Genomic DNA, 18,151 nt, shown 5'->3' on the forward strand with positions numbered 1-18,151 from the left:
AACTGACATCTCATCTCCTTGCACGTTGCAGCTTACATCATAGGGCTTTAATTCGGATTGCCCTGCAGTGTTGTCCTTAACAATTATAATTCAGCACCCCTGCAAACTTTTGAAATCCAATTAAAAATCGTGGGTATTCCCAATTGTCGTGCTTTTAAAAAATCCATGGGTCATTAATATCCTAGACAAGCAAATCAAATTAATGTTGCACACATTTTAATATATATATATATATATATATATATATATATATATATATATATATATATATATATATATATATATATATATATATATATATATATATATATATATATATATATATATATATATATATATATATATATATATATATATATATATATATATATATATATATATATATATATATATATATATATATATATATATATATATATATATAATTCAATAGCGACCTATAACGATATTACCCCTTTCATTTGAATGTAACTTTGTTTGAATCGTACCAGCCATCTCTGAAAAAATTAGTGAGATTATGTGACACATACATACCTGCATACATACACACATACGCACACACATACACACACATAGAGACTTTTTGCCGATTTCGCCGAACTGAATGGAATGGTATAAGAGATTCGGCCCCCGACCGATTGCATAACCTTTATTATGAGAAAGGTAAAAAGGTTTTCAGTCACTCTCTGTTTATATTTTGACTGACATCATGAATGCTCCCCATATCCCTAACCCAAAGACTAGTAATTAATAATCTAAACTAAAATATGAACATTTTATGTCTTTTGTTTGAGCATGTGTATTCACGAGGATCTATCATTCGATAAAATTTGCTTCAGGTGATGCTCCAAAAATTAAAAGGAAGCTGCACAAAAAGAATCGCATAACTTTGAAAATCCGCATGAAAAAACCGCATAACTTTGAAAATCCGCATAAAAAAGCCGCATAACTTTGAAAATCCGCGTAAAAACCCGCATAACTTTGAAAATCGGCATAAAAAACCGCATAACTTTAAAAATAAGCGTCACATAAAAAACGCTTAAAAACCACATAAAAAGACTTCAGTGTACATTTAATGTTGGAATTTTGTTTCAACAAAAACAAATAACTCGTGAAATTATGCCCTTTTTATAAGTTGGTAGCGTTTCTCCACCACGAACTATCAATAATAAAATGTTTTTCGTTTAAATTTTTTTCTAGTGCGTATATAGTTGATAAGATCAAGAAAGCCGAAAAAGCTTTTAACATAAACATAAGTGCTTACCTCGCCGTACCAGAAGCTGCACAGTTTTTTCCTTCCAATGCTCGCTACAATTATCCTAGAAAATTACAATAGTCTAATAAGGTGAAAAAACGTATTCGAAAACAGTTTAAGTTCATAGGTTTATCAGTTTTCAATAACACTCGAAGTTATCTTAAAATTTCATTCTTTGCAGTCAACTTAAACTGTCTCTAGCAGTACTGCTCCATCGGAATCTAGTCAGATTAATTGCAATAACTTCAGTTCTAGACCTGATATTTGAAACTGTTAGTGCTTAAATGATAGATAATAATCACATTCATGAGCCTTACTTGTTTTTGTGAGACAATCTTGCCTAAATCGAAAGTTCAAGCTATTTAAAAACGTTGCGGTTTATAAACAATATGGACATATGGGAATTTTCTGTGTAACCACTTCGTAACTCCGGAACCGGAAGTGCGATCAACCCAAAAATCAATAGCGCTTATGGGAGCATTATACCGTTCATTTGAAATAAAGATAATTTGGATAAAGACAAAATAGTGTTTTTGTAAACCGCTGACTGCATAGCCGAAACACATAACCTTGTTCATTTGAAACTAAGTTTGTGCAAATCGGTTCAGCAATCTCTGAGAAAATTGAGTGACATTAGTGATGGCGACATAGGTGTGTGCATAAGGAATGTTGCCTTCATTTTGTTTTTGCCATTTGTCAAAATGACAAGGAAGGAGGAGGAGCAGCGTCAGTATACTTCTAATCATCAAAAGACGTCGTCACGGTTCTCAGTATACTTTCTGCATCTGCCCGAGCCAGCGTAAAGTGAACCATAATACGGTTACTTTCATCTAGTGTGCATTGTCTGAAGAACAAAATAAATCGTTACTTTTTTTTTGGTGTAATGATCTATCAAGATGATCTGGCAGTACTTACGAATGGATACTTTCAATGTATTTCAAATGATGGAGTTAATAATGCGGGTAAACCGACCCATTCCCTTTTACCTTACCCTACCGTACAGTCACAATGCGGTAGTACTGTATTGTACAGAGAACACTTTGTTCACATCAAGGACAAATTAATACGAATCAGTTCTGTGAACAGACGGCACACTAAGACAACCCGTCCCTAGAGCAGTCGCCGAAAGCTCGTCTATGGAAATAAATTCCAACACACATTCTCCAATACCACTACCTAAAACACAAACGGTTGCCAAATTTGTGGCTGAGCTCTAGCAATAATTACAAGTGCAAAAGCAGCTTTCTGTCACTACCAGAAAATTACTCAAGAAAGGCATACCTTCAATTACGTACAAGGCGTACCCAAGGAAAAAAAACCCTCTAAATTAACAGAGTTGCATCTAACTGAAAAATATTGGGCCATCGTTAAGCGGAACCTTAAAAACTCAAAAAAATGGGATGAGAAATAATTTAAGGAAATTGGCGTTTGGCATCAAACAAAATGAACACAACTGCGGTACAACATGTGATGGAAGGTATAAAACGTAAAACCCGACAATTCGCAATGGTGACCTTTAAATAGAAATATATTATTTATGTAAAAACTTAATCACTATAATGCGAACGCATTTAAACGGATCTGAGCGATAAATTCCGTTCGTTTCGATCCTCCAAAAAGTCTGACTCAGGGTGTAATAGCACCCAGTCGAATGAGTATTGTCCCAAAAGTATACCCTACAACAAACTTAAACAAAGGTATTTTGCACTAGCGATTGGCGCTATCTAGGTTTGACCAGAATTTATTCCTATTGTTTCTATTCATACCGGTACCAGTATCGGCCTAAAACGGTAAAATGCTCGTGTATGAACGTAACAAAAGCTCGAATCGATTGCCCCAATTATCGCCCTGCCATTTGAGCTAATGCGTTGAACAAAGATGACAGACGCGGCTCTAACCAACGGTTTCAAACGGGTACGGTGATAATAGGAAAATAGGCTCGTTGTCCAATAATAATACAAAGACACCTAATTAACCCTTGCATGCCCTGCTTGAAAACTTTTTTCCGTAAGATTGTTTTGGTCAAGAAACTCGAGAAACCCGTTTCGATTATGATATGGTCGGTGTTAAGTCAGACCGGACTAAGTCGCAAAACATCAAAAAATGAGTTAATGATAGCACTGGATAAAGAATTTCTTCATCTACATTCAACTTTTACCAGATTTGAAATATGAAACAATAAACAAGAATTATGGCAAAAATTATTTTCCAATTATAATGTAAAGGATGCTGCGATTCATACTTTGAACGCGTTTTTCTCGAAATCAATGCACTGTCACTTAGTCCGACCATATGTGCTTCTCTCGCAATGCTACAAGCTGCGCAATTTTATCTTCCGATGCTCAATACAATTCTTCTAGTAACTTTTCAATAGTCCAATTAATTGAAAAAGTTAGTCAAAGACAGTCTAAGTTGATAGGTTTTATCAGTTTTCAATAAAATTGCAAGGTAACGTAGTTTTATCCGAATTCATTTATTCACCGTTATCTGACGCTTTCCCCGGCAAAACTATATCGACGGAATCCAATCAGTCTAATTGCAATAACTTCAGTTCTACTGATATTCATAATAATAATTGTAACTGCTCACATGAAAGACAATAGTTTCAGTTATCAGCCTTACATGATTTTGTAAGAAAACTTAGCGAAACCAAAAGTTATACCTGTTTAAAAACGTTGTGGTTTATAAACAACATGGGCATGAAGGGGTTAAACTATACTGTCGCTACAGTGTAAATGCATAGGATGATGTCTATTCAGAGCACCGCACTCAAAATAGTTATCACTTACCAATCACATGCGAAAATATATAAATATTTTCCATAACACTTTTCATATAAATATTACATGTTTCACAGATAGAAAACTTTATTGTCAATCAGACAAAACCATTGTCGACTGCATGTATATATTAAGTGAGGTTCATTTCTCTTCCATATGAATTTCACATACTTTCTAGATTAAATCCATATACTTTTTATGTGATTTTCATGTGATGATAAGCTGCATTTAAAATAGCATTCAAATGTATTTCTTATGTGTTTAAAAAGCGTGGAAGACGGTGAATAAATACATAGGCGTGGAATTTTATTGTAATGCATCTTATATTTACATGTTCTGTTTATAATTAATAGCATTTGCATAACTATCATCAACTAAAATAGTTTCTCTTATCATGCTTCCTTTGTGTTGAGAAAATCAGCAAACTTCGAGGCAGTTTTTTTTTTGGTTCCTTCAATGCTTACAGTTTGTTTCCGTTTCCGCATTCTGAAATATAATTTCATTTTATTTTTATTGCTCATTTTGTACATAATCGATTGAATTTACCTTTAAATACCTTCAGAAAAGATTTCGTGTATCTCCGTAATTCCTTTGCCTTGTGCTGTTATTATACGTGAAACCATATTGAAACTGTCAACTTTTTCACATCGTATATTCACGTAATGTTCATGTTCTTTACACATAACACTTAGGTATGTGACAATCACATAGAATGTATGTATAGTATAGTTGAAAGTCATTGGTATAGTATTTGAAATTCATCAATGTAGGTATGAATTTTAATAGTTGCACATGAATCTAACGTGATCGATCATTTTTAATATTTACGTGCTTTTTAACTTAAAATGTATATGATTTTTTGGCTCAGTGCGGAATGAGTGTATGGTTGGCCAAGGGGCCATCCATGTACGACGTATACAATTTAGAGGAGAGTCGGGGTCACGAGAAAGTCCACGCTTGTCCATGGGGAGGGGGATGGGGGTATTGGGAACGCTAACCTTCAATTTTTTCAAGATTTTGAAATAGTCAAAGTGCATATAACTGCATAATGTGTAATGACAACTATCACTAAAAAAAATTAGAAGAAAACGTGCAAAACAAATTCCGAGAGAAAATTTCTCTCCACTTGGATGCACTTGAGGAAAAGATTTATTGAACTTAAAGAAAATAGTTTGAAAGTTATGGATCAGGCCCGTGCGCAAGGGGAGGGTTTTAGGGGTTCAAACCCCTCCCATGGGGGTTTTGAATTACTTTCAAAATATAATAAACTTCCTGTTCAGGGATGAAACAAGCGAGCCGTGTCATTCGAGTTCGGTCACTCTAGAAACAAGTCGTTGAAAAAACCAAGGAAGAAACCTCGCGAAGGTGGCTGGTAAAAGGTGTACGTTGTGTTGGTCGGCATATCTGTATCGGTTCATGTTTCGGCATGTTTCGATATTAGCACTAGTTGTGAGTAGATCAGCTTCACAGCAAAGGTCGGTCAGCGGACTAACAAAGTGATCCAAAGAATCGGTTCATGTCTCAACAGAGGACGACATTTGCAGCAGATCTGAGCAGGTCAGATATACCGAGAAGGTTGGACAGCAAACAAGAAAAAGCATCAATTGAAAAAACATGAACGATTAACACAAAATAAAAAGAGCATGAGTACAATCCCCACTGAAGTAGTGCCTACACGGAAAAAATCCGATCATAAATCCATGAAAAAATGATCGCTATTTCGTGAACTAAACGATTTACGAAAACCGTGACCAAGTTCCTGAAATTATGAGTAATAAACCTCGTATCCATGAAACAATTTGTGATTCCACAAAACTAGATCGTCCCGACTATATACATGGCGTTACATTCAAATGTTTGGTTGGGTTACTGTTGTTCGCTGGACATGTTCAGATTTTATTATGAGTCTTGTTCATAATTTGGGAATACAGATCCGACAGTCAAGCGATTTTGATGAGTTCCGGAGCTAATCTCCGATTTTTGTGATTTCGTATGACTTTACCGTGCTATTTTATTCATGAGTTTACTATCCGATTTTTATGCCAGGGTAGCGGGATCTATGTTCATGATTTCATGATCTTTGTCGTGATTTTCGTAAATTTTATTTATAAGTAAAGTGATTCATGCTCATAATTTCAGGATCCTCGTCACGATTTTGAATATTTCATTAACGAGTAATGTGATTTATGTCCATGACTGCAGGAACTTTGTCATGGTTTTCATAGTTTCTGTTCATGTTGTCGTAATATTTTAGTCACGAGTAGGGATTCATTTTTATTTATGTTCATGATTTCAGGATCTTAGTGACAATTTTTGCTATTTTTGTCACGAGTTGTGTGATTTATGATTATAATTTCAGGACCTTAGTCACGATTTTTGTAATTTCTGTTTATCTTATCTTATTTTATTCTAGAGCTTACTTTAAAAATTGACACGTGGAGTAATGTGACATGATATCAGCAGTTTCATCGTGGTATTCGTAATTTCTTTTCGCCTTGTCGCGATCTGTTATTTTTTGGTTACTATCGGTTTTTACTCGTTGTAACGTGATAAGGTGAACTGGATCATGAAAGTGTGACTGGCTCGCGGTATCTTGTTCTGTAAACTATATCACGAACACAATTTATGGCGCTCAGCGCAGTTTTCGTTTTCCATCCAGACATCACACTGAACCATATCAAATGAATAACGATGTTGGAGGTCCTAATATTTTTGTATCTACAGATTTTATCTATTCTTGGTCGCTAGCAGCTGGATATTTCATGAAAAGTGCACGGAACAAGAATGATTCCACGACTAATACTCCAAATTTTATGAAATTAGTTCACGTAAAAATTTCATTATACTAGAAATCATGAACCAGTTCACGAATATATGAGTAATATGTAATGAGCTTGGGAACCATTTCACGAGCACGGATATTGGATCGTGAGCAATTTACGAGGTTTTACACCAACCGGCGTAATCCCACAAAATGAGCCGGATGAACTTCGTTTGATAATTCTCGGTGGTTGTTTACATGGAAGTTACGTGAGTTCGAATGTAACAGATGAGCACCCGTTGCACTCGCACTCACGCAACTGACAAAGTAAACAAACCACCGAGAATTGTCAAACATGAACTTCATTCATCATAAGTTCATTCGTGTCGTCATCTTGTAGAACTCGATTAGGAATCATGAACCTATTTACGATTACATGAATAATATTTGATGGATTTGTGAACTATTTCACAAGCACGAATGGTAACTTGTGACTATTATACTAGATAAAATGAACTAGATCACGACATGAATAACATTTTATAATTTTGTGATTTATTTCACGGGTACACATGATCAGTCGTGACTATTATACCAAGAATCATGAACGAGTTCTCGAATACATTAATAATATTTCATGATATTATAAACTGTTTCAGGAGCACGAATGGTAAGTCTTGACTAATATATTAGGCATCACGAATTAGTTGACGAGGATTGAATGGATTCATGAATAAAATTCCGAGTTTCGTAAAATAGATCACGAGAAAATATCCACAACGTTTTGATTTTGCAAACTAATGTGCCTAAATCTATGAATAACATCATGAGTCAACTGAGTTTAATGATCATAAAATTGTGAACTAGTTCACGTACAGAAAATCGGTTTGGTAATGACAAGGAAACCGTGACTGAATTTCACAAAACAAAAACAAATATTTACACTATTTCCGCGTTATGAGTGCGTCACTAAAGCGGAATTGAACATAATTTTAAAATACACGAGTTTTGTTCATAGTCCTGTTTTCGTAGTGTAAAAACGTGAATATTACAGAATTCATGGTACTTTATTCACGATTTTAGGAACATTGTTTATACGGTTTAACGGTGGTGCCGGATGGATGAGGATGGCAAGATACAGGAGGTTGTTTAGTCGGTAGGATTAACTACTTCAAACCAATCAGACACTACCGCTAACCAATTCCATTTCATCTCGATAATACCCAATTTGTTGAGCTGAGTCTATTGGTACACAATAGACTCAGCTCATAAAAAGTCGTCAAAGTTTACTTTTTCTTTTATAAGAAACATAGAAAAATCAAAACCCTCCCCATGAGCATTTTCTGCGCATGGGCCTGTTATGGATAATCTGGCTGGTCGACCGAATTGGCATTTTGGGTGATCTTTCCCGCAGTGTTGCCACAATTAAATCTGTACCGAGAGATACAAAATCTTTTCTATCTGTAAAAAATATCATTTGATGTACATAATTTAAATTCGGGCCGGCGAGCTGAAACTGACATTAAAATGCGATTTGTGAAAAACCGCCGGAACCGGATGCTTAACGGCTTCAAGTCTTGTAGACCACAGTCCCAAAGTTCTAAAAGCAAATAAGTATGTCATTTCTTTAAAACAATTTATTTTATTCAAATCTGAAAAAAATGAATGAGTAAATAGTGATACATACAACTCTTTGTTGGATTAAATCGACAGAACTAGTTACTCCCGTTGTTTGGCCTTCATTAACACTTTCGTTACACACGTGGCTATGTCCCGTAAGCTACAAACAAGTCAGTAATTTCTAATAAGGGCACAAAATCTACACTTATGAAGTACAAATATTAACAATAAACTAAAACCAAAAAATTCTTTTTTCGTTTACTACTGGTTCGTCCAGAAGTGTTTTCATCAAAGTTGACTTTTACGCCCTTATCACGAGTTACTCGAGAAGTGACCACACAGCATCTCGAGTTCGGTTTACACCTCGTTGAATAATCCGTACGACTTCACCGCAATAAAAATTTCATCACACCGTCGACCTTCGCCTTCACATCTCCCTTTCCCACACGCATTTTGTGTCGCAATGTAGCATGCACTTCATATTGGCGTATCAAATTTCTCAAGCGCGCCTTTGTGTCATCTCAGTCTCATCCGTTTCATCATGCTCCTACATACTCTGTACACACTGCTGCTGTGCCATAAACTGACACGACGCACGGGATAATTATTTCACGCTGATCTTATTCATTTCTATCCGGTGCATCCCTATCCGCGTCACGGTGCAGGCTCGTCGTGGCGCATCCACATGTCCCAGCAAACGTGCAATCTGCTGGAGCAGGCTGGTGGCTACGTCATCGAGCCCCGGGGACCGATCGAAATCAAAGGAAAGGGCAAAATGCACACCTACTGGCTGCTGGGAAAGGTTGGCTTCGACCGGGTACTGCCAACACCACCCCCGATCGGGTAAGCATCTAGTCGTACCCTCCATTGTACACACTGTATAGCGAATAGATAACATACAAAAAACATGTTTTAATTTTAACTTTCTTGCTGCGCGATGATAGGGAGTCCCATGGGTAAGTATGCGGCATTCATATGTGTTGAATCTAAGAGTTCTATTCATTTCGCGTCCTTTGACTGGGCGAGTAATAATCAAAATCATTACTGCCTTTCTGGAGGACAAACATTTACTGTGTATAGTTGAGGGATTCTATGGGAAACCGGCCGACCACAAAATATGACCATCGTCGATTCGGACGAAACTTTGCAGTTGTGTTCGATTAATGAATCTCCATGATTTTCTCTGCCAATTGCAATTTTTCAGAATGGCGTAGGCGATTCTGCGTGCATTAATTTCAAAAAAATGTTCGATTGCTGTATTTTAGTCAGCATAACTATATGAGAATGAGTAATTGGAAATGAGTACTTCTGTATGAAAAAAATATTGTGTCATTTTTCACAACACCAAATATTTGAGGTTAAAATTAAAATTGCGAAAAAAAAATTCTTTATATTATATTCTACCACCAAAAACCTAAAGAGAAATGAAACATTTTAATATGCTTGCATGATGGAGAACTTATCGGTAAAAAAGTTTTTCTAACAATAATAATAATTTATACATGTTTTTAAATTTTATTATTAATTGACATACAAAACTGTAATTTTATTACAGAATATAATTTTAAGTATTATTCTAAATCAAAATGCATTTAACAAAAATCTTCCAAAATGCAATAGTTGTCAAGATGTTTGGAATATTTCTCAAAAAAAAATTTAATTCGAGTAATTATATCCTTTTTAAAAATAATTCGCATTACTTCATCATAAAATGTCAACAATCTAATGTTTATCGTTTTAAAGACGCAAAAGAAACCTTTTCAGTGTATTTGGTTCATGGAGAAGCTTTCAATAAAAAAGTTTTCCTAACAACAACTTTTGACATATTTTTATAATTCATACTATTGGCAGTCAAAAATACAATTTTCTTTATGAATAGGATTCTAAACGCTATTTTAAATTATAACGAACATTACTCGTATTAATTATTGGAAATTATTCATAATATTTGGGAAAATTCTTCGCTATGTTTAAGAAGTTCTTTCAAAGTTATGTTTGATTTGCTCTGCACAAACAAAAGAAACAAAAGTATCCCAAATAGAATTGTTCACCCTTCTTGCCAGTAAGCAGCATTTTAAATGCACAACAGCAGTAAAAAAGCATTTTCAGTATATAATGGCAATGCAGCCATACATATAATGCCAAAAAATTACCTGAGTATGATTAGAAATTTTCTCAAAATGTTATTACAACGAATAAAAGATAGACCTTTTTGTTCTGAGAATATACACGATTTCTGTACAATTCAATGAACATCATCCTTGAAAACCTTCAAATTTTAAATGCCATTGTCTCTAAAACTGTCCAGTTTATTGGCAATCTAAGATGGGTAACAAATGTGTCAAAATTTTGGCATAGTCCCAGGGGCGGATCCAGAAAAAAATTTCGAGAGGGGTCTGAAATTTCTATTTTACAATGAAATTTCTATTTTACAATGAACATTGTGCATTTTGTAATATTTACTGAATATCAGTTTTGTTGGACAAATTTGGTTTGGAATGATTTTATATCGTAGAGAAGAAGTAGCGAATTCTGTCCAAATACTGTTGCAATAAATAGTGATCCGGCCCATTATGCAGATAAGATTAGCTTTTCTAGGCAATACTCCCACGGTCGGCTGTGTGGAGTTCAAATTGCTTTTGTTTAGGGAACATAGTATACTCTCGGTAGCCGGCTGCCCAGAGTTAAAAAAAAAAACCAAAAACTAAACAAGATCTCTTTTTCGAGTGATCGTGCACTCGAAGACTAACTAAACAACTACCTAATAAAATATGCTTTACAGTTCGCATCGCTTGCTTGGAGCGAATCCTAGACCTGATGATAAAAAAAAATTCGGAGAGGGTCCGGACCCCCAAGACCCTCCCCTTGGATCCGCCACTGCACAGTCCTAAATTGTACTGAACACTTTTCACGAACTGTTTTTACGAACAAAAAAGTAGTAGAAAAAAGCTTATATATGTACAGAACAGTAAGAAGTTGTATACAATTTAGCATATCCTTACCTAACTGTTGCTAATAAAAGTTGGATATTCTGTGAACGAGGTCTGAGGCTATTTCTAAATCCCAGATGGCTACTTCCGGTTTAGATAAATTCTTTATAACCTAACTTTTTAAGATTTGGAGTTGACGAGTAGATAACAGAAATCGATGTCTGGAGCCATTTTGAAATTTAATATGGCGACGCTCGGCATAGAAAAAATTTTCTATAGACGAATTTCGCGCCAACTCTAACAAATGTTGGCAGCACCCTCTCAAATTCTAATGAAACTTTCTGTACATGAGAACTTTGTCACAAAAAGCCACTTGCGTATGTTTTCCCCAAAAATGATCTAGACTGTCTTTCGAAAAGGGTCAAACATTTTTTACCAATTTTTTTCAAATGACGAATCCTATAAAAAATGTTATTGAAGTGATTTACACAAAATTAGTCAAATTTTTGAATAAAAATATTGAAAAAATTCTTCATCCCTACACTGAAAAAAATCGATTTTAAATATTTAAAGTCGATTTTCAAAAAAATCCCATCTTTGATTTGGATGAAATTTTGTTCCAAGATAGGTAAATATGTTCCCTACCTACTGTCAAAAATTCAAGTTGGGTACTTGGGGGTGGGCGTAGCGTAGTTGGTAAATCGAATGCCTTGTACGCAACGAACCTTGGCTCGAGTCCCGACCCCGCATATAGGGTTATAAATTTTTCATAAGAGATTTTTCTAACCCGAAGAGGCGAATGACCTTAAGGTTAAAACATCTATAATCGAAATAAGAAAAGTTGGGCACTTTCAAGAAAAAAAAATCATTAAAAAAAAATTCTCCTTGTCCAAACTTATTTTTTTTAATGTAGGGGAGCCCGGGGCTAGTTGGCGGTTGGGGTAAGTTGGCGGAATCCCTTTTTCTTTGTTTCTATTAGACATATAGCGCTGCCTCTTCTTGTGTACCTCAAGTTATGTGAAACCCGATATCCAATGTGTTTTTGTTGCAAAACGATTTGTTTGGTGGAAGTTGTGGTTGATATTGTGTTTTCGACCATACCAAGTAAATTTTCTAAATTTTAAATACTTTGCGTCATTTAGCGTGATTTTCAATCTATTTCCTGAATGATTATATTTTTCGATAGCGCGTGAAGAGAGCTTTCAGTATCCGTGTAGATATTACAACTATCCACAAACAAAAGTTATTTTTAAAATAGTTTTTCATAAAATATGTGGTTGGGGTAAGTTGGCGGTACTATTTACAGTGCAAAAAAGTCATCAAAAAATTTTATTTCTGGAATTCACTCCAAAATAAGAAAATCTTTTGCTTGTGTATCTCGCCAATGTAGGAGTCATTTATTCCGGCCAATTGCATGAAGAATTTCGAAAATTTGCTTTTGAATAGGGCGTATGTGTCAAAGTCAAAATGCCGGGGTATTGAAACTGAAATATAATAGCAAATGTCGGTTAATATACAGTTTTCTCGAAAACACATTCAGTACGTTCCAAAAGGACCCTTGAAATAATTGAATCTCCATTTTATTGCTGGTATATTCACATACCGCCAACTTACCCCGGGGCCGGGGTAAGTTGGCGGGTTTTCCGCGTCACATATTTTTGTCTCTATAAATGGAGACAATGCATCGAACACTTTAAAAAAAATCAGAGATGTTGCCAACAGTCTGCTCTTTCATGCCGCATGTTCTATTTTGCAAGATCTACCTACATCAAAGCAGTAAAAATTGAAAACTGAAAACACCGCCAACTAGCCCCGGTCTCCCCTATTTTTATAGAAAACCAAACCAATAAAAGTCATAATCAGCTCAGAATCCAATTTACCAACTGCTTGTTGCCTGATACGTTCAAAAAGTATCAGTAACGAGTTTGGTATTCATTTGGCATATTTATTTATTTCAAGTCGTCAATCAGATGTAGACCGGTTTCTTACAATAATTATTAAACTAACTTAACACTAGTTAAAATTTTGGTTTACTTTAAACTGCTGCTTAAGTTTTGTTTTCGACATAGTGAAGTCAATGCTTTCGCAATGTTTGTTGTAAATATTCATCATTTGGTTTAAAGGGCCAAACTTGGCATAATTAGTGCGATGGCGAATTGTACAAAAGATGCTGCAGTTACGTAGTTGTCGAGAAGGAGCATAAAAATTTAGTTTCGATAAAAGTTCGATTGAATCAATACCATGTGATACAATGTCGTTTACAAATGATACCATAGAAAATTCACGACGATCTTTCAAAGTTTGAATGTCAATTAGCATGCACCGTGCTTCATAAGATGGCAAATGTAGTCCAGTCCAACCTAGTTTACGAAGAGCGAACATCAAAAACTGCTTTTGTACTGATTCTATCCGGTTTGCATGCGTTGCTGAAAAAGGCGACCAAACTATGCTACAATATTCTAGTGTTGAACGCACATAGGCTACATATAATGTTTTTATTGTGTAAGGATCTTGGAAATTATAGCTGAAGCGTTTAATAAAACCTAGTGTGCTGTTTGCTTTGTTAATTATTGTGTTATAATGATCTATGAATGTTATTTTGGAATCTATAATAACTCCTAGATCTCTTATTCTGTCACACTTTTCTACTTGTTGATTTCCCAATAAGATTCTATTGTTCTGTATATTATTCTTTCTACTCAATGTTATGGAATTACATTTTTTTACATTCAGTTTCAGCAGGCTTTTATTACACCATGTATAAAATATATTTACTTCGTTTTGAAATGTCTGAAAGTCTTCACCATTTCTTATTTCTAGAAATAGTTTAATATCATCAGCATATATAAGAACTTTTACATTTTTTAGAATGAAGGAAATGTCGTTAACAAATAAAATAAAGAATAGCGGGCCCAAATGAGACCCTTGAGGGACTCCTGATGTAACTTGAATTGGGATTGATTTTATCCCTTTAAATCTAACAGCTTGTTCGCGATTTGTAAGATATGATTGTACCCATGTAAGAAGTCCTGGCTCAAACCCCATTTTTTCTAATTTAAAAAGTAGCATGGGTATGTCGATGCGATCAAATGCTTTGCTAAAATCTGTATAAAGAGCTTCAACGTGGTTTCCGTTATCCATTGCTGTTAATGTGTAGTTAATGAATTCGAGTAGATTTGTACTTGTAGAACGCCCTTTGAAAAAACCTTGTTGCACATGGGTAATTCTGTTCTTGATTTGGTGGAATAAATTTTCATTAACAATCGCCTCGAAAATTTTGGGAATCCACGAGATGATAGCTATTCCACGATAGTTACGCACATCGGATGTTTTACCATTTTTAAAAATTGGAACTAGGAAAGAGCTTTTCCATGTTTTAGGAAAACAACCTGATTCTAGAGACATGTTAAAAAGCCAAAATAAAGGAGCGGTTAGTTCTATTGACAAAGTTTTCAAAAACACCGGTGGAACGCCATCAGGTCCAGGGCTTTTAGAGCTATCCAAGTTTTTTAAGGCATCCATGATTGTATGTACTTTTATCTGTTTAATGTTAATATCTCTTGAAAGTTCTGGGAGGAATGAAAAGTATTCACGCTCTCGATCCTTCTCTGAAAATGTAGTGTAAGCTTCCTGGAAGAATGTTGCAAAAAGATTGCAGATTTCCTCTGAGTTATCGCGAGTTATCTTTCCATCAAGATGCATTTCTGTTGGGAAATAATCCGATTTTATTTTAGTTTTTACGTAATTAAAGAAGTTTTTTGGGCAAGTTTTTATATTGCGTTCTGTTCTTGCATTGTACTCTTCAAACGCGATATCAATGGCAAGGTTCAATTGATCGCATAGATTTAAATAGTTTGTTAAGTTATCTTCGCTGTTGTATTTTTTGTAGATTTTGTGTGCTTTCTGCTTACGATTTTTTAAATTTTTTATTTCTCTGTTAAACCAGATGGGATGTTTTGAGTTATAGTGACGCCTTCTTCTTTTCAATGGTATATCTTCGTGAATGACTTCAAATAATATTTTGTAGAAGATGTCTATGGCAGCTTCAACATTTTCTTCATTTCTTAAAATCATTTGCCAGTTTATTGCATTAATTTTTTGCCTCAAGCTTTCATAGTTAGCGGACTCGTAATCAAATACCTCCTCGAATTCACTATCACCAGGTCTGTCGTTAACATGCAAGAATATAGAAAACTCAATGGCTGTATGATAAGCTTCATTCTTCCATAAGAGAGTAAGTGATTCCGTTACACAGAAGTCTTCGTCTATATTCGTCATTAATAAATCTAAATAGCAATGTCGCTGATTTCTTATGTGATTTATTTGATTAAGTCCTAAACTGGCAGATTTATCGCAAATGAACTGCAAAGTTTCATTATCCCCTACAATAGGAAGTAGGATGCTCTCATTATCAGCATCTGGTATTAAATCAATACCACGTTGATTGAAATCGCCATATATGTGAACTTTTACGTGCGGGAAAAGACTATTAATAATGCATTCAGCAGCATGATAAAACTTTTCGTAAGTCGTTTTTCGAGCAAAATTTGGAGGAAAATACACCGAAGCGAAAACGTGAGTTTCGTCTTTAACATGTACTTTCACCCACACATGCTCGAATTCTTTTGATTTTATAGTTTTGATAACTTCTGCGTTTAGTTTTGCTGAAATCGCAATCAAAGCGCCCCCTCCTGACTTCTTACCAGATACATGACAATCACGGTCATCCCTAAATACATTGTATTTGCTCCCGAAAACTTCTTCACTTCTCACTGTTTCGTCCCAACTAGTCTCAGTAGCTAAAATTACGGAATAATGACAACCTAATATTTTGTTTTGAATCATGTTTAAGAGCATTTCGATACATTCAAATCCATCTCGGACATTAAAGTTGCTAAATGTGGATGTGAGTTTGTGATTCGACTCCATAACTAGCTTGTTGAGGTTGATGGCTTCTTGTTGTTGTCTGTACAGTTTATCGAAATTTAACTCCATCACGAGACGCTTCTGGCACTCGTAGCATATTGGCAGCATGTATGTTAGTATTCTTTGCTCATGATTCCTCTGAGCACCAACGCATGCAGCGTGGAATTTTTTCCCGCATGATCCATGGCAGTACCACACATGTTTGTCGTCACTCACTGTACAATTATTAATCGCGCACGGCATGTTTTACTTACGCAGCAATGATAAATGAAAACAATACAAATTAAAACACGCACGGTTAAACTTTAAACGGCGCAAATGGAAACGCGACCGAACTGTAACGACGACTTGAATACCTTGGTTACCTGTACCTTACCTGCATCAATACTCATTTTATCAAATAACAGTACTATAAAACTAAGGCCTTAAATCAGTCTAGTAACAACAGTTGTGAAGAGCAGTTCTAGTAAAATTATCATTATGGATCAATTGTATAAATCAAAGTTAAACAGTATCAAGTGCTGTGCAAAGATAAACAATCCGAAGTGTAATCGTAATAATTTGCGTCCGGAAGTCGCCATCTTGGAATTCAACATAGCGTTAGACATAAATTTCTGGCAGCCAATCGTCAAGACTATTCCGAAAATACCCAGTCAGTCTAGATTCTACACTTTGAACTCTGGACTCTGCACTCTTCACGCTGGATTCTAGACACCGGGTTCCGGCCTCGATATTCTGTGCTATGGATTCTGGACTCTGAACTATGGTCTCTGGGGTCTTGATTCTCTAACTCTAACTCTAGACTCTAGAGTCTGAAGTCTGGACTCGAACTTGGGAATTTGCCTAAAAAGTCTGGTCTCTGGGCTCTGGACTCTGGATTCGGGGCTCTGTGCTCTGGACTCTGGGCTCCGAACTCGAAACACTATGCTCAATATTTTGGGTTGAGAACTCTGGTCTCTGCATTCTGGTCTCAGGATTCTCGTCTCTGGACTCTGAGCTTTAGATTATGGACTTTGAACTCTAGATACTGCACTCTTCACGCTGGGTTCTAGACTCTGGAGTATGTGCTGAGGACTCTCGGCTCAGTATTTTGGGATAAGAACTCTAGACCCTGGTTTCTGGTCTTTGGGCTCTGGACTCTAGGTTTTGCACTCTTGGCTCTGGCATCTGAACTCTGGGCTATAAACTCTGCGCGCTGGACTCTGAACTCTACGCTCGGAACTCTGGACTCTAGACTCTGAGCTTTGTCTTCGGAACTCTGGGTTCGGATCGCTGCACTATGGACTCCAGACTCTGCATTCTCGTCACTGAACTCTGTATTCTGTACTCTAGACTCGCCTCAGTATTTTTGGTTAAGGACTCGCGACTCTGGATTCTGGACTCTAGACTCGCCTCAGTATTTTTGGTTAAGGTCTCGCGACTCTGGATTCTGGTCTCTCTCCTTGGAACTCTGGACTCTGGAATCTGGAGTCTGGGTTCTCTCCTTGGGATTATGGGTTCTGGTCTCTGGGATATGGACCCCAAATGAAAATACAATGTAAAAAATCAGTTTGGACAAGGAAAAGTTTTTTTTTAAATAACTTTTTTCCTTGAAAGTGCCCAACTTGAATTTTTGACGGTAGGTATAGAACATAATTGCCTATCTTGGAACAAAATTTCATCCAAATCTAAGATGTTTTTTTTTGTAAATCGACTTTAAATATTTAAAATCGATTTTTTTCCGAGTAGCAGTCGATTAAGCACTTTTGCAATATTTTTATTCAAAAATTTGACTAATTTTGTGTAAATCACTCCTACAACATTTTTTGCAGGATTTGTCATTTTTATACATTTGAAAAAAAATGGTTAAAAGAGTTTGACCCTTTTCAAAAGACAGTCT

The 18,151-nt window shown here is 35.7% G+C and overlaps 1 protein-coding gene across 1 annotated transcript in view; it reads left to right on the forward strand.

Annotated features, from left to right (window-relative positions):
* The window catches only part of LOC131680698 (uncharacterized), a 119,732-nt gene extending 109,884 nt beyond the window's left edge, over positions 1-9,848 (forward strand). The window contains exons 9-10 of the mRNA XM_058961408.1: positions 9,082-9,259; positions 9,361-9,848. Coding sequence (XP_058817391.1) covers positions 9,082-9,259; positions 9,361-9,376 — 194 coding nt within the window. The 3' untranslated portion in view covers positions 9,377-9,848. The remainder of the gene's footprint in view (positions 1-9,081; positions 9,260-9,360) is intronic.
* The last annotated feature ends 8,303 nt before the right edge of the window (positions 9,849-18,151 follow it).

The sequence above is a fragment of the Topomyia yanbarensis genome, chromosome 2 (assembly GCF_030247195.1).
Source record: "Topomyia yanbarensis strain Yona2022 chromosome 2, ASM3024719v1, whole genome shotgun sequence".
Lineage (NCBI taxonomy): Eukaryota > Metazoa > Arthropoda > Insecta > Diptera > Culicidae > Topomyia > Topomyia yanbarensis.